At 45.0% G+C, this 21,284-nt stretch overlaps 1 protein-coding gene across 1 annotated transcript in view; it reads left to right on the top strand.

The window, feature by feature from the left end:
* Window positions 1-21,284, top strand: part of OCA2 (OCA2 melanosomal transmembrane protein) — a gene marked incomplete at both ends in the record, with an annotated part of 223,570 nt that overhangs the window by 120,732 nt on the left and 81,554 nt on the right. The window contains 3 exons of the mRNA XM_080691713.1: window positions 11,430-11,489; window positions 12,018-12,122; window positions 20,893-20,986. Of these exons, the coding sequence (XP_080547839.1) occupies window positions 11,430-11,489; window positions 12,018-12,122; window positions 20,893-20,986 (259 nt within the window). The remainder of the gene's footprint in view (window positions 1-11,429; window positions 11,490-12,017; window positions 12,123-20,892; window positions 20,987-21,284) is intronic.

Here is a 21,284-nt window from a genome sequence, read left to right as displayed (position 1 = left end):
TTGCTGCTCCAGTATTTGATGCATACACATTTAGGTTTGTTATGTCTCCCTGGTGGATTTAGCTAATAATCATAGATTAATTATCTTCTTTGTCTCTAGTAATTTTTTCTGTCTCTTTGTGATATCTTTTTCATCATTTTACTTTCAACCTACCCAAGTCATTAATTTGAAGTGAGTTTCTTGGGAACAGCCTGTAGTTGTTTTTTTTTTTTAATTTACTCTATCTTTATATTTTGATTGATATACTTTGATAATTTACCTTTAAAATAATGATGTTAGTGCTTAAACCTTCTATTTTATTTATTTATTTTTATTTCCTCTGTTTCTAATGCCTATAGTTTTCTTTTTTTCTTAATTTGTGTTACTTGAAGTTTTTGGGGAAATTATATTTTGATTATCTCTTTCTTTCTTTCTTTGCTTCTTTCTTTCTCTTTACTCTTCTCTTCTGTTGTCTTTTCTTTCTTTTTCTTATACTGGTGATTGAGCCCATGGGGATTTTAACATTTTGACTCTAAGCTACATCCAGCCCCATTTATTTTATTTTATTTGGAAACAAGGTCTCACTAAGCTGCTGAGGCTGGCTTAAAACCTGCAGTCCTCCTTGTCTCAGCCTCCCAAGTACTGGGGCTATAGGTGTGCACCATTACACCTGGTTATTGATGATATTTTTATTGTATCTCTTTGTGAAGATTTCAGAGTGGGTGCTTGGAGTAGTTGAGTACAGATATTAACTTATTAGAGTTCATTTACACTGTGAGTGAAGTTCAGAAATCTTTCTTTCATTGAGATCCTGTTGCTGACTCTTGAGTATCATGTAGTATTGTAATACGTGTTACAATCATCAAGTATAATTTATAAAATTCACAAGGAAAGGAATTATCTATTGCATGTACACATACCTCTGCTCTTTCTGTTGTTAATTTTCTTCCCTGATGCTCCAAAATTCTTCTTTATAATGATCTTTATGTTGAAGAGATTTCTTTAGCCAGTGTCTAAGGCTAGGTTTGCTAATACTATTAAACTTTTTTGTCTGAGCTATCTTTATTTCCTCGTCATTCCTAAAGGATAGTTTCATTGGATGCAGGATGTATTCGTGACAGTTTTTCATTTCGACACTTGAAAGCGTGCCGTTTCTTCTGTCCGTGCTTCATGCTAAGACATTATCTATCATTCTCGTCAATGTTCCCCTGTGGGCAATTTATAGTCATATATACGTGGCGATGGTTATTTTCAAGATTTAAAAATTTTTAGTTTACATTGTATCTTGGTTTTGTTCCTTGGGTTCCTTGGGTTTGTTCCCTTACCATGTCCTGGGGATTTACTTAAGTTTTTGGCTCTGTAGGTTTGTGTCTTGTCAAATTTGGGGAAGTTTTAGCCTTTACTTCCTTCAACTCCACTGTAATTCTCTTCTTTCAAAACTTCAGTGACATGACTACTAAATCTTATAGGATCCTGAGGCTCCATTCCCCCTTTTCAAAAAATTTTTTTTGTTGTAGTTTTGGGGGTTGGACACAGGGGCATTCTACCTCTGAGCTACACACCCAGCACTATTTTTTAAATTTATTTTTTATTTTTGAAATAGGGTCTCACTAAGTTGTGAAGGGCCTCACTAAGTAGCTGAGGCTGAGCTACACACCCAGCACTATTTTTTAAATTTATTTTTTATTTTTGAAACAGGGTCTCACTAAGTTGTGAAGGGCCTCACTAAGTAGCTGAGGCTGGCCCCATGAACCTGCAATCCTTCTGTCTTAGCCTCCCAAGTGCTAGATTACAAGTATGCAAAACCACACCCGGCTTCAATTTCTTTTCTTTGTTTAGATTTCATGAATTCCATGGACATGTTAAGATCATTAGTTCTTTTCTCTGTGATCTCGCCTCTTGAGTGCATATCAAGAAGTTTTAATATTTAGAATTTCTGTTATTGTAATGTTTTACTTCTATAATTTATACTTGTATCTTTTCTTATAATTTCTGTTTCTTTGCCCTGGTATTTTATTATTTTTATTTGTTTCAATAAAATAGACAATAAAATTTGGGACTTTTCATAAGACATTTTAATGTTTTAAGTCTCTTTTAGATAATCCAACTGTGAGTTATCTCAGTGTTGGCATCTCTTGTCTTTTCTCATCCAAGTTGTGATTGTTTGTTTTCCAGTGTGACAGATGATTCTTATTGTATCTTGGACCTTATATCTACTATTTGAGGATGCTCTGAGTCATACTTGAATATATTATTTCCTCATACAGTCAATCTCACTATTTAAATCTAGCACACAGGTTATAGACCACTTCAGTGGACTGAGGTTCAAATGATGTTTTGATTTCCAGAAACCTTGCAGTGATATTTGGTTTATTTGATCTATCTAATACGAGTGGTGCTGCCTGAGGGGCAGGAGGGATTTCCCCAGTCTGGGAGCTCAGATGTCTCTCTGTGTGGGATAAAGAGTCTCACATTTGCGGCAGTGAGGAGGTTGTGATGGCTGGATGTTTGCTGTAACTGGATTCCCCTTGCCATGGGGATCTCAGAACACTTCCATGCAGGTACCTATACAGGTGCTTCCTGGCTACCCTGGGCACTGCTAGGCAAGGCAAAGGGGCCTAAATCCTGAGCTCAGCAAAGCCAGAAACCTCAGGTGTTTGTTGTGTGTCTCTTCAGGTCCTGCCCGCAGGCAGGTGTCTCTCAGAGATGGGTGCCTCCACGCCCCTCGGCCGGCAGACTCCTGCTGATCTTCTTGCTGGGGAGACAGGGTCAGAACCCTTGGGGCTGTTTCATTAATGGGAGAATCAAGCCCTCCTAGCCGCCTTTGTCTTGTTATATTAGGGGTTTGTTACAAGCTGTTGGTTTAGGGAGTGAAAGAAACCCTGCACATGTGCTCTCCATCCTGTCCTGGGGCTTGGTCTCCTCTGACCATCGTTCAGAGTTGTCCTTGAGCTGCTTCTTGCTCTATTTCTAGAGCTGATAGTTGTGCTAGGCACAAGTGAAGGGGGAGAAAGTGATGCCTGGCCTTTGGTTTGGACTGGAAGTCCCCTGAAATTGACCACTAGCTTTTTGTTGCTTTGTTTTCAGTATTTTTCCCCAGTAAAGAAAAAAAAATACTGTTCTGCCTCATTTTGATGAATTATTACAAATACTCAGTGTTTCTTCTTCCATCCACCAACGTAGAATAATGTTAACGTTTCTCTGTGTTTCTATTATCTTGAGTTGTAGATAATATTTGTATTCTCTTACTTGTTGGCTTGAAAAGGGACAGAAACATGTTTAAACCTAGCTTTATCTAGAACTACTAAGAATGAGACAAGAGCTGTCCGTCGTTTCAGAGTTCTGCTGGAGCAGAAGGAGATTCATTGGCTTCCCAGCAGGCTTCGGGCTTGAGGACCTTGAATGAGACACTGCTTCCTCTTTTGCTTGTGATATTGAGAAGTTGGCCCTTGAGTGCCACTTCAGTCTTTTTGGGAAGACTTTTGAGCAGCAGATGCCCTTCTGTTCTGCCACAAGCATTTGTTTTCTCAACACCCTTGCCAAGAACTAGTGGCATTTGGTGCCCTCGACAGCAGCGTACTGTCCTTGTTACTCTTGGAATAAGACCCAGAGTCTCAACCGTGACTTATAAAGCCACGGATAAGCTGGCTACAGTTTCAGCCCCGTATTTCCTACTGCCTGGTCCCTCGCTCATTGGAGCCTGGCTGCAGCAGCCTTCTTGCTCGGTGAGCATGCATGCATACCTGGCACCCCTGCCTGGGATGCACTTCCCAAGGATATAGGCAGCCAGTTCAACTTCCAGTGCCTGACTCGGGAAGGCCTTCCTTGGTCCTGTACAAAGACCTCTGCCCTCGCTCACTAGCTCCTGATCCCGCTTTCCTCTCCCTTCCAACAGATAACAATCTATTCTGCATTATGATAATGCTATACTATATTTGTGTGTACATACACACATATATAAATTGAGTCTTATTTTGTGGTACTGGGGATTGAATCCAGGGGCACTCTACCTCTGAGCTACACCCCCAGCCCTAGTTTTCATTCTTTATTTTGAAACAGGGTCTCACTAGGTTGTAGAGGACCTACCTAATCACCTGAGGCTGGCTGTGAACCTGCGATCCTCCTATCTCAGCCTCCCAAGTACTAGGATTGCAAGTGTGCACCACATGCCCAGCTTATTGAGTCTTTTTGTCTGTCTGTCTTCACTAGAACATAAGCCCCAAGAAAACATCAAATGTAGCCAGGCGTGGTGGTGCACGCTTGTAATCCCCGTGCTTGGGAGGCAGAGACAGGAGGATCGCGCAGGTTCGAAGCCAGCCATGCTGGCTTAAGAGACCCTGTTTCCCAAAATAAAAAAGTGTAAAATAGGTCTGGGAGTGTAGCCTGGAGGTAGAAGGGCTTCCAGGAACCCCAGTACCACCAAAAAAAAAAAAAATCATCAAACGTTTCTCTTGTCAGTGTTGAATCCCCAGCACCCACAGTGCCCACCCACAGCAAACTCTTATTAATAATTGCCAAACAAATAAAGCCATGAACAGGACTGAGCAATATGGGCTGTGGGCTTGTTAGGATCAATATTTATATGATATGTATGCGTGTGTGTGTGTGTGTGTGTGTGTGTGTGTGTGTCTGGAGGTAGAGCAGTCATTCACAATAATTTTTACAGGAGCTATGTAGAGAGTGGGTCTCGAATGAATTCATCTAAGAAGGCTTCTTGCAAGGTTTTTTTTTTTTTGGTGGTACTGGGGTATTTGGAAACACGTCTACTTTCAGGCTACACTCACAGCCCTATTTTTTTTTATATTTTTATTTGGAAAGAGGGTATCTTAAGCCAGCAAGGCTGGCTTCGAACCTGCGCAATCCTCCCAAGCATGGGGATTACAAGCGTGCGTCACCACATCCAGGTGCAAGGATTTTTAAAAAATCAGAATCTTAAACTGAGAAGAAAGAGAAAATATAATTTTGTATCCTTTGGCAGTGTTAGAAAGCTTTGGTGGTTTCTTGTTCCCTAAGTGATGAATTCTCCAAGCAAACAGAGTCACACTTTCTGTTCATTTCCTCCCCCCAGTGTCTGGGAGAGCTGGGAATGTTTCCCATGGGTTTGGATTTATTTGTGGCTCTGCCGGTGGGACATCTTTAGCCATGCCCAGGCTCTGTCACTGAAAGTTATAATAGTGCTAATAATAGGTAGGATGAAGACATTAATTTATAGGTTGCATGTAATAATTTCATGTTAATAGTTAATAACTCTTGCCAAATTTCAAACCAGCCTCTACCACAGGGTTCCAAGTTCTCCGTGGCTACCTACAATTTTCTTGCATATAAGTCACATTTTGATAAATTACTTTTACTCATAAACAGTAGGGCTTACAACATAAAAGTCCTATAGCTTTTATGTTATCACCTGTCTTGAGAAATGGTAAGGCCAACCAATAAATGACATCATGTAAATGACTCACAGAATATCCATTCACTGTCCAAGCTGCCCACGAGGGGCAGGGTGACCACCAAAAACGTTCAGTTTATAGTTCAAAAGTGCCAGTGCGCATTCTTGTCTTTGGGAAAAAGTATAACAAAGAAACCACTGCTACAGTTTGGATTTCAAATGTCTCCTGAAGGCCTGTGTATTAGAGGCCTGGTCCCCAGCCTGCCATCACTGAGAGGTAGCTGAGCCTTAAAAGGTGGGATCTAGTGGGAGGAAGTGAGGTCGTTGGGGGGAGGTGCTTAAGGAGGACTGTGGGAGTCTGGTAGCTTCCCACTCCACCAGATGCTCCCGGTGGGGATATGCTCTCTCACCAAAGGCCCCAAAGCAAAGATGAGTCAGCCATGACCTGAAGCCTCTGAACATGTGAGTCCAAGTCAACTCCTTATAAGCTGATTACATCTCAGGCATTTTGTTATAGTAATGGAAAGTAGACTCATAAACCACCCCATAGAAAAAATTCTAAAAAATGAAAAACAAAACCAAAGCCAAAACAAAAACACACATTACTAGGGGAAAAACCCAACAATAACAACTTTTATGAAACATAAAAATAGTAGGATTCGTTTTTAAATTATAGATTAAAATTCCAAATAAAATTATAGATTTAAATTCCAAATAAAGATCTGATTTCAGTGTGAAGGAGTAATAGAATAAGAAGTTTAGTTTTTAAACATAAGAATAGTTATTGAGCACAGTGGTGTACACCTGTAATTACAGGGCTTGGCAGGCCGAGACAGGAGATCACAGGTTCAATAGCAGCCTCAGAAACCTGGGGATTCCCTCAGCAACATAGGGAAACCCTGTTTCAAAAACAAAAAGGGGCTGGGGATGTAGCTCGGAGGTAGAATGTCCCCATGTTCGGTCTTCAACACAAACAAGCAAACAAGCAAGCAAACAACTGAGAGTGGTCACTGGCCTTTCTGCCAGGCATACGAATGTGAGGGCCAGGTACTTCTGCTTTCTTTTGTATCTGAGTCTCTAAGGAAGAGACTCAGTGATTCACTAGCGAGTCCAGTGGCAAGAAATGCAAATAATTCTGGAGAAAATCAACACATGGGCATTTCGACTTTAACATGCTTGTAGCAAGGATGACTTACAATGAGCTGTTTATTACTTTGATAGTCTGTTTCTAACCTTGCTGTGACATTCTCCAAAAATAGTAGTGTAATTCAAGTTTACTTAAAATAATTGCAATTATAATGTATTCAGAATGAATATGAAAATAGTTATAAATGTATCATCTGTTAAACACAAAAGAACTTTCCATACATTTTAGAGATTTTTAAGAAAAGAGCCTTTCCCTGAGGTCACATTTTGAAGGAGACAATTTTAAAATAGGATATCATCAGAGGGGGGAAAAGCCAGCAAAGAAAGGCAGGGTGCAGAGCACCCCATGACAGGAACCTAAAGAAAGTGGCTTTTACTTGACTTTCCGACTGTCAACACACTTGTGCCTCTACCTCAGGGTACCTGATGGTACTGAAGAGTTTTAACAGTTTCTTTCTGACTTCAGATGGGAGTCAGGCTGGCAGCACCATTGTGTTCTTACCTGGAGGGGCTGTGAGACTCCTTTTGGCTCCTGTCTCTGTGCAGAGGGCTTCAAGATGGTGCGAGCCCTTCTCTATGCCTGGGGCCAGCTCTCTAGATGGTGATTAAGAACACATAGGTCAGTTGGGAGGAGCTGGCACAGGAAAAATAGAACATTTAAAATACATTTACAATGTAGACACTGGCGGAAGGAAAAGTATTTTAAGTAGGTTTCACCATAAGGAAGCGTTGAGTTCCAGTTCTTCCATGGCGGTGTAAACTTCAAAGTCTGTTCTCTACTAAAACTTTGGACAAAATAGAAAAATCAACTTCCCATGAACTTTGGGAAACACACACACACACACAGACACACAGACACACACACACAGACACACACACAGACACACACAGACACAGACACACACACACAGACACACACACACAGACAAACACACAGACACACACACAGACACACACACAGACACACACACACAGACACACACACAGACACACACACAGACACACACACAGACACACACACACACAGACACACACACACACAGACACACACACACACCCAGGTAGATTGTGAAAAAGAGTTGAGATCTAAAGAAGGGACCCGGGTAGGGATGACTTTTCTGTTTCCTTTCTCTTCTGATATCCCCTGCCTTACCCGCTCCATCATGTAGTCAGTGACATGGTGGCAGGGGAGGCGAGCCCTCCCAGAGCATCCAGCCCACCCCTTCTTTCCAATGTGGTGGCGCAGGTGGTTAGCATTCCATGGTTAGCAGCCCACCTCCATCTTCTCTCTAACGTAGTGGCCTAGATGGTTAGCACTCCAGTGACAACCCCACTGCCATCTTCTCTCTAGTTGATGACGTTGGTGGTTAGTGGTTGAATAGTAACCCCACCATCATGCTGTCTTATCTACAATGCAGTGGCTCAATGGCTAGCACTTCAATAGCAACCATCTTTCCATCCAGAGAAACCAGGGAAAATAGCACCTATGGGCTGGAAAGCATGAAGGAATCCTGGAGAAAGGACCAGAGAATCGCCCCGATTCTGTGCGTGAATTTGCACAAACATCAGTCTCATTTCTAAATGTTGCATGTGTGGGAAACACTCAGGCCAGTTTGGCAAGGGCCAAGAGAACTGGCTGAGACCAGACTCCTTCACACAGGTCTCTGATTAACTTGAGACGGGTACGTGTGCAAGACAGCACAAACCAAGTGGCAAGCCAAGAGGACTCAACTGAAATATGAACCACTGCACAAGTCTCTAGCAGATTCCTGAACCATGTGTGTGGGGAACAAACCCAGCGTTTAACAGAAACTTGAATTGGAACCACATAAAAAAACTGGATGCAGTTAAAGCTAGCTTAGAGTGAAATTTATAGATGAAACAATCAAACCCAAGAAAGATCTAAAATCAGCTGTCTAATGTTCTACTTTAAGAAGATGGAAGAATTGAAAAAGGAGCAAGATAAACTAAAGTAAATGGGAGGAAAAGTTAGGGAGAATAAAAATAAAAAACTAAGAAAAAGACAACACATTAAAAAAATCAAACTAGAAAGTTGATCTACTGGGAATTGAACCCAGGGCCTGATATATTCTAGGCCAGCACTCCATGGCGTTGCATCCCTAGCCTAGAAAGTTGATTCTTTGAAAGACAAAAAAGAATATTATTACTAGATTCATACTAACAAATTCAACAATCTACATGAGATAGAACATTCCTTGAAAAAATATAGCTACCCAAACTAACTCAAGTTGTACTCGAAAATCTGAATATAATTATTTAAGTAAAGGTACTGAATTAATAATTGAAAATGTTTCTACAAGAGAAAGTCCACACACAAATGGCCTCACTATTAAATTATCAAACCTTCAGTAAGAAATAATACTAATCCCATAAAACTCTTCAGAAAATAATAAAAAGTGAACACTTTGCAACTCACTTCATAGGTCAGTATATCTGTGGACTTACATTGTGTGAAGAGAAAACTCAGACCGATACCCCTCATAGATAGAGATCTGCAAATTCTTAACAAGAAATTAAATGTCACAACATATTATAAAAGGACAAGACATCATAATTAAGAAAGGTTTATTCTTAATTGCTGATTTATTACAAAATGAATTTAATTTCTCATATTAACAGAATACAAGAGAAAAACCATATGCTCATTTCAATAGGTGGAAATAACACTTTGAGTAGCATCCAAATTCATGATAATATTCAGTGAACTAGGAATTCTTAAACTGGTGAAAGGCATTTTTGAAGATTCGAGGGCTAATCTCACACTTACTGTCAGAAAGCTGAATAGTATTTTTCTCAGACTGGGAACAAGGCAAGGATGCCTGCTTTCACCATATCCGTCTGACATGCATGTTATGGAGGAACATAGTTACTGAAATACAGCAATACAAAGCAGTAAAGGGCAGAGAGATAGGAATGGAGGAAATAAAATTCTCTATTTGTAGATTCTAGGGAAATAAATCAGAAAATCTCAGATATTCTATAAAAGGCCCCAATACTACCAGAACTAATACAAATCAAGCAAGGCTTTTGAAAGGCTACAAGGTCAATATTCAGAAATCAACATATTCTCATTTGGCTGGCATCATGTTATTTGAAAATACTTCAGGAAAAATTGTATTTATGATGGTACCGAAACCATTAAAAGCCTAGGAATAAATGTAAAGAAATATGCCCAAAATTCATATACCAAACATATGCTGAGAGACTTTTAAAGAAATTTTTATAAAAGATAAATAAATGGAGAGATATTCCTCACCCACTAATCAGAAGACTCGATATTGATTAATTGGCATTTCTTCCCATACTGACCTATAGATACAACTGCAATCGGAATCAGAAACAAAGCAAGCTTTCTACAGAGCGTAACAAGCTAGTTATAGAATTTATACAGAATTTCAAAAGACTTAAAATCATTAAAACAACTTTTAAAAGAATGAATAGCATTAGGGTGCTCAACAAATTTCCTCAATGATGGTACAACATGTTAATGAAGATACTGTGGTACCGGCAGGAGTAATATACCTGGTAAAATTGATATATTTTACCTTATATAAGCTGACAGAGACAATAATGTGTGCAATCCTCAAGTGCACATAAACTTTAATTTGTGCAGTGTAAAATATATGTTGTTTATCAGGCTTAATGGAGGGAGATTCTACATGCCTATTTGATTTGTCACCTTATAAAAAGAACATATAATATTTGGATTTTCCTCATATTTTACTTTGTTGTAGTTAGGAGATCAAATACTTTTTGAACCGAGTTATTAAATGTGATTTTCAAATATTTCAAAGGTATTATTTTGTCTTTTTGTACTATAGATCATAGTTCATGATAGTTGGTATAATTATGGTATAAATATATAAATATACAGGTTTTTGTATGCACACATCAGGATGTGCACTGTGTAGGGCTTGTCCACATGTTACCATTTTTATTTGGTATTTGGAAGAAAATTTCAATCTGGCCTAGACCTCTTATTTTTCTTCAGTTGATAGTGTATAATAAAATAAAAGGTACAGACATTTAATTTTTAGTTAAACAGTTTATTTAACAAAATTTGCATTATGATTAGTTGGTGGCTGTTAACCATGGTTGATTTTTGCCCCCGTGGGACACCTGCTCTGTCTGGAGATGTTTCTGGTTGTCACATTGGCCATGGGAGAGGAGCTGTTGTCCAGAGATCAGAGTGCAGAGGCCAGAGTACAGAGGTCAGAGGTTAGAGCGGCCGCTCAGTGTCTTCTCTGACACCTGCAGCGAGGCATGACCCGTCTGCAGATGCCGGGGTCATCAGAAGTGAGACCCCTCTGGCTGAGGTGGGAGCCTGGGCAGCACGGCCCCACACTTCATTTTCTTTCTTCTGATCTTTGTCTTACCTCTCCCTGGATACAGTTTTCTGCATCTATCTAGCATGACAAAAATAGTCAAGTGCTTCCGTTAAATAGAGCTTTCCTTCCTTTCTTTGAAGGTTATAAAAACCATGCATTTTCTTTTTTAAGTGCTTAACTGTGATGTTCACTTTAAAAAAGAAATTGGAAATGCAACTTACTTGAAAGACCTTCTATACGGAGCGGCACTTCATTGTGTGAAGCTGAACGGAGTAGTGCCCTTCCACACAGATCTCAGAGATGGCCTTCTATTTGAATTTAAATTTGATGGATATTAAATCAGTGAGGATTTCCTTCTCTGCTACTGGGCTTTTTATTTTTTGTGTGAATCTTCAACATGCATATATGATAGTAAATTACTTATGAACTATGTATTTGAATCTCATCTTTTGTAAAGTGAGAATCTTGGCCTATCTTATGTTCCCTTCTTTTAACTTGAAAGAGAATTAACAAATCTGTGTATATTCTCACTTTACAAATGGATTCCCACCACGCACCTTTTCTTCCAGGCGCTGGCACATCTCCACTTAATAGACTATGTCGGAGAACAGACTGCTTTGCTAATAAAGGTACATTAAATGTTGTAATAGAATGTGCTCCAGCCACTGTTCTTTGATTTTGTAGAAAGAAAAAAATATCTGGTAAGAATAGGTCACATTAATTATGTAAAAGCACAGCAGGGGACGTATTTTATTCTGGGCAGCCTAGGGATGAAGGGAGACTTCTTCCCGAAGACGATGTAATTATAAATGCCCGTTATTTAGTTCTCAGTCATTAGTTAAAACCTGTCTGAGAAGGAGAGCAGCAAGGTCGCACTCGGAGCTCTGCGGGCCACTGGCTGTGGTCGGGGCCTGGTGTGGCCCTGCTCTTCCCTCCAGGGTTGGTGGGCTGGGATGCTCCCTCAGTACCTTGCAGAAGCCTGCTGAGGGGTGGGTGTGCCTTGGTTTGCACACCCGTGTCTGCCTTGGGCCTGCCACGTGTTAAGAGGAAGGACTGGCACCTTGGCCTTCCCTGGGTCGTGCGTCGCAGGGCTGGGTGCTGTGTGATCAGCAGTGGTGCGCTTGATGTACAGTGCCGCTCTCTTCTGCTCCCTGCAGATGGTCCCTGAGGACCGGCGCCTCGCGGCTGCCATCGTCCTGGTGCTATGGGTCTCAGCCTTGGCCTCGTCCCTGATCGACAACATCCCGTTCACGGCCACGATGGTGAGTCCATGCTTCTCTGTGTTGGGGCCTCCTGCAGCCCGGGCACCGACTGGGCTCAGTTTTCCTTTCTGAGGAGCCAGACCATGAAGCCTGTCCCTTCTCTGCGGTCAGCTCACAGGTTACAAAACGTGGGCAGAGCCCAGGGCAGCCAGGCAGAGCTCAGGGAGCCTGGCTGGCGGGCTGGGGGCTGAGAGGCTGCGGCTGTAGAGGACAGCACGTCTCTTGTAGCCAGCGGTGTTAGGGCTAGTCCACCTGAGAGCCGCTGCCACTCCCAGAAAAGCTAAGTCTCTCTGAGGTCCTGACCAGTGTGCAGAGCACACACTCCTCATAGGGCTGGCGAGCCCCCCTACGGGGCGTATTCTGTGTTATCCTTTGTCTTAGAGCAGGAATTGTGGACTCAGGTGTGGCACAGCAGAAGAGGTTGCCTACAGAGCTCTCCCGGGACCTGGCTGCCATTCTCCTCCAGAGACCGAGGTCGGGTAGCTCCGAGCCAACGGTGCCTCTGTTATTCCTCCCTGAAGTCCCAAGGTAGAGACAGTAGGTAGCTGCTACTACACGCTCCAGAATCCGAGGAAAAGGTGGGGTAGGCAGTGTTTAGAATATATTACCCTTTGCACCAGAAGAGGGGAAATACAAACATAAGACATTTATTTGTGTAAAATAAAAAATTGAAAAGTAAATCAAACCTAAACAAAACTAACCTGAAATACTTACTGAACACCTCAGTTAAGAGGCAGAGATTGATAAGTTGGTTAAAGAAAAAAATTTATTCTTTGTAACCAACTTTTCTTTGTAAGAAACACAGTGTGTGTGTGTGTGTGTGTGTGTGTGTGTGTGTGTGTGTGTGTGTGGTACTGGGAATCAAACCCAGGGGCATTCTGTTTCTGAGCTCCATCCCCAGTCCAATTTGTTATTCCTTATTTTGAAACAGGGTCTTACTAAGTTGTGGAAGGCCAGCTGAGGTTGGCTGCAAACCTGGGACCCCCCCACCGTGTCTCAGCCTCCCAAGCACTGGGATTATGAGTGTGCACCACCACACCTGGCTAGAAACACACTTTAAATACACAGATAAAGATGAGTCGAAAGAATATAGAAATAAAAGGCAAAGTAAACTTTAAGAGAAAGAGTATGAAGTATTACAAAGAGATGAAGAAAAGCAGGACATTCCATGAAGGGGTCAGTTTATCACAGATACAGCGATCTTAATCGTGTCTATACCTTGAGCCGGGCGTGGTGGTATGCGCCTGCAATCCCCGTGCTAGGGGGCCGAGGGAGGATGACGCACCTGTTACACAGCTCCCAGGTATACAAAACAAAAACCAGCAGACAGGATTGTTGGCCCAGTTTCCTTTAGGAGATAAGTCTCTAAGCTGCCCTTTGCAGAGTGCCGGGCTTTGACAGCTGGCTGCTCTGAGCTTCCTGTTTCCAAGGTCTCCCTGGCATCAGCCGCAGCCTGTGTGCTGGACGGTCCTCCTCATTGTCACTGCTCCATAGCCTCCGAGTACCATGGCCACCACGTAAGCAAGTGCCCTGCCTCCAACCTGTGCCACGTTCAAATTAACCACAGGTGAAGGGCTCAATTTTCTCAGCACCACCATCAGCACACACACATTCCTTGATAACCAGGTCCCTCAGCCTTCAACTGGTGAGTTGCTGGCTTCAAATGTGCCCCTGAAGAATCTACTTTAAGGGTCACACCTGGTATCAACGGTGTTCGTCTGAGCTTCCCAGGCAGCCGCGTCTAGACAAGCTCAAGGATCTGGAGTGGGAGAAGCAGGGGAGAGGAGGGCTGGCTGGAGGAGGCACTAGTGTCTGGCCTGCCTGTCATGCACAGTGGAGGGACGATGCCCTCTCTAGGAGAAGAGGGAAGCCATTCCTCTGACTTTCCCTCGGTTGGTCCAAGTATGGCCGGAGTTGAACATCTGCTGGGGACCCGCGTGGTGTCCCTCCTTGACCTCAGCGGGGCTTTGGGCATAGTTCATGTAGCCTCAAGGGAAGGTGCTGTCAAGGCGTGTTCGCGGTGGGGATGAGAGCCTGCGAGGATGCTTCTAAGCTGGGCGTGATGGCACTTGCCTGCTATCCCAGGACCTGGGCCGCTGAGACAGGAGGGTCACAGGTTCAAGTCCAGCCTTGGCAGCTTAGCAGAGCCTCTGCAACTTAGTGAGAGCCTGTTTCAAAATAAAAATAAAATAGGTCTGGGGGTGTAATTCAGAGATAGAAGGCCCCTGGGTTCAATCATTAGTACCCCCTCCTCAAGATGCTTCTAGGCATCCACAGATGGAACAAGACACGTGGGGCAGAGAATTCAGAAAGGCACATGGGAGGGACACAGTTCAGAGGATCTGTGAGCCGGTGCCACGCAGTGCTCTTAGATATGGAGTACTGAGCACGTCCCTGGAGTCTGGGGTAAGACAGTCACCTGGGAGCACCATTTTTCTGTCAGCCGCGCCTCAGAGTTAGAAGCATCGCAGTGGATAAAGAGAAGAGTTAAGGAGGGCAAGGAGTGGAAGAAGAAATAGACCTGTTGCTATTTCTAGAGAGTGTGAGTCTGGGTACTTGGAGCATTCAAAAGAATCTTATTGGTTAACCGTTAGAATTAATAAAGGAATTTATTCAGGGACCCTGCTAAAATCAGTGGTTACATAGGAGCAACCAATTAGTAGAAACTGAGATTTGAAATAAGTGACACGTATAATACCATAAAAAAGTCTTAGTTCCAGCTCTGCGGGCTCCAATTCTCCTGACACAGCATGATGGAGCTGCCTCAGCCCAGAGGCGAGATCAGGGCAAGCTCTTACCTGCCCCAGGTAAGTGGCATGGCTGGGCCCAGCAGGGCCGCCAGCCCAGGCTCTGGCCAGCCTGTGCTAGTTAGCTTGTTGTCACGGTGACAGACATACCTGAGAACATCAGCTTAAAAGGAGGAAAGGTTTATTTTGGCACCTGGCTCTGGAGGTTTCTGTGCATGGCTGGCTGTTCTACTGTGTTAGACCCATGGTGGGGCAGAGAGGATCTGGAGGCATGAGTTGTGGTAGAGAATGCGTCTCACCTCACCTCACTGCAGCTAGGAAAGGGGGAGAGAGAGAGAGAGGAGAGAGGGAGAGAGGGAAAGAGAGGGGGAGGAAGAGAGGGAGGAGAAGGAGGAAGAGGAGTGGGGGAGTCAGGGACAAGGTACACCCTTCCAGGACCCGCCTCCTCCAACTGAGTCCCCCTCCTAAAGTTTCTGTCTCCTCCCAGTCGCTCGCCAGCTGAGACTCAAGCCTTTAACACTTGACCCTTTGGGGAACTGTTATAGTTAGATTCAGAATGTCCCCGGAAGAGCTCATTTGGTGCTTGGAGTTGATGCTCCTGAGTCATGAGGATTGCAATTTCATCAGTAGATGAATCTACTGTAATGAACGACACTGTAATGGGCCCACTGGGTGATCACCTGGGCTGGTGTGTTGTGGCTGGAGAAGGAGGGCCCTAGGATAGGGCCTTGGGACTGTGCTGTGTCTTTGTGCCACCTTGCTGTCTCCCGCTTCTGCCCTCCAAGTTGTGAGAGCAGCTTACATGCTATGTTCTTTACTGCACATCTATATCTATGAAGAAGTTTGATTTATAAGTTAGGCACAGTAACAGTATAGCTCATAACAAAATGAAATAATTACAACAGTATACTCTATAAAAATTAGTTAAAACCCATGAGTTGTTTATTTCTGGAATTTTCCATTTAATATAATGATACCATGAATGGCAGTGGGGAATTGAAACTGTGGTAAGCGAGGGGATGCGACTGTGTCCATCCGATCATCACTCAAAACTAAGACATTTGCACATTGTCTAAAGCATTCTGTTCATCCATTCATCCATTCTTGTAATGCTGGGGTGAACCCAGGAGCATTATAGCTCCGAGCTACACTCCCACTGTTTACGTTTTTTTTTGAGACAGGGTCTCACCAGGTTTCTGGGGTCGCTCTGGGTTGCCGAGGCTGGTCTTCTTTCTTTCTTCCTCCCCTTCCCCTCTCTCCTTTCACTAGCATCATGCCTAGCACAGGAGGACATTTAGCGAGCGTTTGCAAGTGGATTGGAAAGTGAATTAGCTGAAGTAGGTGAACGGCCCTACAGTACCTCTTAGCTCCTGCCTCCTCACCAACAGCTTGTTGTCCTTCAGACGCTCTGGTACCGAGGCAGCTGGTCAACCCCCTCCACCCGGTGCTCCACTGCGTCCCTCAGAGCCGCAGATCCAATGTCTGCCTGTCGCTCCCGCCCGGCCACACTGCTGTCTGAGACATGCGCTCATCTTCAGGGGCCACCCTTTCAGCATGGTGTGCCGTGGTTTATGTTGTTCTTGGCCACTGGTAATGTCATTGGGATGGAGATCCTGGAGAGGTTCCCAAAAGGAAGGCGAATCTTGACTCAGGCTGTGAGGGTCACTGACATTGTTACAGAAGGGAATTTAAGGACAGGACACAGTGGGGAAGAGGTTAATTTTATTTAGAGAAGGAGAGAAGTACAGCTCCTTTTAGGGTTGAGTGCAGTCATGAAAGAGGAGTGCACTAGTGCTATCTCCGCCGTGCACACTGACGCCCGTAGTCTGGAGCGGCAGGCATGAGGGGAGGGTGTTTTTTGTTGTTCTTTTGTTGGAGGCTGGATAGAGTATTATTGACTAGGTGTTATTTTTTCTTGATTCTTGGTTTAAGACTATGCAATAATTTCCCGATCTGAAGTTCACTGTTTTGTGAGCTTCAAACCAGTACCACACTGAGGGCTTGATCCTGTGCTGAGCACTGTGGAGGGCTCCGTGGAAGGTGTGGCACACGTGTGAAGTGGCTAATGTCGAACAGTTGGCTCAATGGTACTGTTTGTGGTCAGAATATGTTAAGTGGACTTGGAATCGTGGCCACTCCGACTTTGTCCCTCGTGTGTCCTTTCTACCACCTATGCCTTCATATTGCCTTGGCACTAGCTCTCCCTCCTGACTCTCCTTCCATGTCCTGGGAGTCGGTCTCACAGCATGTAGCCCTCTGTGCCCCCAGCTGGGAGGTGGTCCCTGTCCCAGATCTCCCTTCCGTGTGCAGCCGCCGGGCAGAGAGCCACACCAGGGGCTGCTGGATGCCCCTGCTCTTCTGCACCTCTGGGGTCACTTGGTGTGCAGGCTGCTGCTGGGCACTTGGGAAGGGCTGGAAACAGAGTGGCTGTTTTGAGACCATTGGTATTGGGACATGCCAACCTCTGCTCTTCCCGCTGGGCCACCTTTAATAAGCCCAAGTCTGTGCCTGGGAGTCCCAGCTGCTGGAGGTCTTCCTTCTGCAAGGCTCAGCCTGTGAGAATGGCGAGTCCTGCTCAGCGCCCCAGTCACATGCAGCAACACCTCATGATAGTCCACGTGTGTGGTGATAGCTCCCCTGGTTCTGGTCTCTGGCACATTCAGTCATATCAAAGGGTCTTTGGGAGGTGAGTTAGGTTCCTTCCTACACAAGGTCTCCTGGAGTGTGTGATTTTAGCATCTAAACTCACGCAGGGGCAGAGAGCTGGCAGGTGCAGTCTCCATGTCTGATGATTATAAATGCTGGCAAATGTGCAGTTCGGGGCAGCTAGAGGGAGTCAGGGCTGCCAGCCTCTGCTAGGGAGGTGCATTTCATTTGGAACAGGCGTATGTGCCGCTCCAGGGTGTGAGTCTAAAGGGGGAAGGAAGCCTGTCTCTTTCAGTGGCATTGTGTCTCCAAAGCATTCCTTTGTTTGGGCTGTTTCTCCTCCGTCCTGTCTGCTGTGCTCTGCGAGCAGCTGCTGGAAATGCCCTTCACGTGGGCTTGCGATTGTTCTTACCTTCCAATGGTCGGGGAGATTGCCCAGTAATTTAAGGAATTCCAAGACAGTTCATAGCTGGCTGGATCCCACCATGGGGTTCTGGCGATCTCACGGGGTTTGGAGAGGAAAGAGCCAGGTAGCAGATGGATGTCTGTGAGTTGGCTGGACAGGGCTCGAGGGAAGTATTCAACCAGTGCAAACCAGGTCACGGGAAGGACCCCGGGGTGTATGGGTTAGCTCTGCTCTGCTAAGTTTTCTGAACCCTCTGACTTGGCGCTGCCTTCGTCTGGACTTGCTCATCTGTTATGGTGGCAAATTAAACAAAACTTAGCACCATGAAATCATTTAATGTTGACATTTCATCACCATTTAGAGCAATCGGAGCAGACACAGGGGCTCTGGAGCAGGCAGCGTGGAGCCCCTCTGCCCTTCCTGACTGCCAAGTTAACTCTCTTTCTTGGACAGAGGGCAGGTCCTAGGGCCAAGGCAGTAGGAGGCAGGGGCAGTGGCTCTCCATTAGTTAGTATGGGGATATTTCTATATTTTAACACGTTTTCATGCAGGGCAATCCCTTTTGCCTCTGCCCATCTCTCTTCCCTTCTTTCCTGTCTCAGTCCACAAGGAGCTGTGGGGACCCGAGCCCAGACCTGCATCTGTAGGCAGCATTTCTGGGCCCCCGCCCAACTGCCCTGAAGACTACATTGGAAACATGAAATACCCTGCTAATGGCTACGAATTCTCTGACAGTCTTTCTCTACTGAAATCTTTTTAGCCTCCGTGGCTTGAACAGAAAGGAGTCTCAGGCAATTTCCAAATTAAAATGTCCCTACTCTTTCTCTGGAGATTGCATTCAACAAAGGGTAATTCATGCACATAATTTCGCGGGCTTCCCTCCACTGGTTCGTCATTATCTGCGCTGCCATTTCTTCAAGGCTGCCTTCTCTCTCGCCTTCGTTCCCCAGGTTTCCTCGTAGGCCCACAAGGAGGTATTAGGGCACCTCTGGTTGTTGGCTGTGACTCCTGACACAGGAGAAAACACTTTCAGAGGCGATGAAAGTCACAAACACTCCACTCCGGCCTTTGCTTTTTAGTTGATATCGCTTTTGTCTTAACTCACTCTTTCCTAAACGGTTCAGAGCAAGATAATACAGAAGGCTGAAGCAGGTGTGATGGACCGCATAAGGTTAAATACAGGATTCCAAGCTCAGGCTTGGCAAACGGTCTCTCTGGGCTTGAACCCCAGCTCTGCCACTTGTGAGCTAAGAAAATGCCAGAAGCTAGAGAAATAGAAAATGTGTGTAGCCCAGAGATGCCCTTTCCTGCATTAGCTTGGTGCTGTGTGTGTATGCTAGGGCACCCTCTGGTGGAGGAGCGTGACCATGGCGGGGTGCTGAAGTCATGGGTAAGAGTTCTTCCCTCTCCACCACCCAGACTGCCCGCACCATCGCCAGGTACACGCAGCCCCAAGACACAAGAGGCACCTGTGGGGGGCCTGCAGTCGGAGAAGAGCGGCAATACTGTGGTGACTTACAGGACAGCAGCCTGTCAATGATTAGAAAATTCAGGGATACTTGGGAGGCTGAGACAGGAGGATCGCAGGTTCCAGGCCAGCCTCAGCAACTTAGTAAGACCCTGCTTCAAAATATAAATAAACAAACAAATAAATAAATAAATAAGTAAATAAGTAAATAAATAAATAAATAAATAAATAGAGCTAGGGTGTAGCTTGGAGGTAGAATGCTCCTGGGTTCAATCCCCACTATCCCCTAAAAAAAAAAATACTCAGGGAAATTTAATCACAGCATGCTTTAATAAAAAAAAAAAACACGATTTTTTTTCAGAAATTTCATAGCCACTACATTTTTCATTGGTAACAATAATGTGAAATGTTTGCCTGTCAGGCGCACCAGTTTCCTTATTTGCTCATCTCTGGTTTCTCCTTCTGCGTCTAGCGTTCCTCCTATGACCCTTTTTCTCCCTAGCTTCCTCAGGGGATGGGGGGGATATTCCCTAATGTCCATGAGGTACATTCACAAACATATCAAAGTCAATCATGAAGCCAAACATGAGAAGGAGGGAGGGGAGGGGCGGGGCGGGAAGTGGGGAAGGGCTGAGGGAGTGATGTGTGCATGTATGACCCACCATCTTGTGCTCCATTAAGATGGATGACTACAGTGCACCAATAAAAAAAGAAAAAAGAAAAAAGAAAGGTGCACCAGATGTTGGCATGGCTTAGTGGAAAATGAGTGTTCCTAGTTGTAGAATCTGAGTCCATTTGTCCTACGGGAATGTCTGCGGGCCTGGGCTGCTGGGCAGAGAGCAGCAGAGGGAATCAGGTAATACCATGCTTCCTTACCTGAGTGCTGTTTGGAAGCAGAGGCTGTCACCTCCTGGCTTGGCCGCCTGTGAGAGCTGTGCGTGTGTGCCTTTTGGTCTCAGTTTCCCCATCTGTTCATTGAAGGAATTAAAGACATGCCTGAAGGGTGTTTGAGAATCACTAAGACGATGTGTGTAAAGTTAGCGTAGAGCCCACAGGGATCCACAAACCTAGTAGATCGCTACAGCCTTAGCCACTGTTAGACTCCACAGTCATTCGAGATCCATGGTATTGCTGGCTGTGGGGGCGCATGCCTGGAATCCCAGTCCTGGAGAGGCTGAGGCTGGAGGATTGCAATTTCCAGGCCAGCCGCAGAAACTTAGTGAGTCTCAGTTTCAAAGGTATAAATTTAACAAAGAACGAGGGTTATAGCTTGGAGGTGCATTTCCCTGGATTTAAAAAGACCCACGGCACCAGCAGGGGCCAAGTTTCAGGAAAGGGGAGCCATTTGGTTACGTGGTTGCAATCAAAGACCTGCACAGGGGTCCACACTGGAGTGTTGGTGGATTCGGGGTTTGCTGTGGTTTCCTTCTGCAGGCCCCGTGCTCCTCACGGCCTGACTGGGAGCCGCTGTGAGACCGTGCCAATTGCCCTTTTCCTCCACAGACTCCTGTGCTCCTGAACCTGAGCCAGGACCCTGAGGTCAGCCTGCCCGCACCGCCGCTCATGTACGCCCTGGCCCTCGGCGCCTGCCTGGGAGGTAAGGGGTGCCCAAAGCAGCACCAGTGAGTATCCCTGAAGATGGTTAGGGGGAGCCCCAGTGATTTCCCCGGGGGAAGACCTCTTCGGCTTGGGGCCAGTTCTGGAGCGACTCAGTTCTCTGTGCAGCCCGTCACCTCTCACTGTGCCACCGCCCCCGGCGTTTCAAACCTGCCGAGGGTGACTGGTATGGATAGCCTTGGAGCAGACCTGCGTCCACGCTCTACCCATGTGGACTGTGGCTTCTGTGTCGGAGGCACCCTCGCTGCCTTGGGCTGCAGGTCTCTCCCTGCTCCTTC

Source organism: Muscardinus avellanarius (genome assembly GCF_963383645.1).
Source record: "Muscardinus avellanarius genome assembly, chromosome: 3".
NCBI lineage: Eukaryota > Metazoa > Chordata > Mammalia > Rodentia > Gliridae > Muscardinus > Muscardinus avellanarius.
This window is presented reverse-complemented; position numbering and strand designations above follow the sequence as displayed.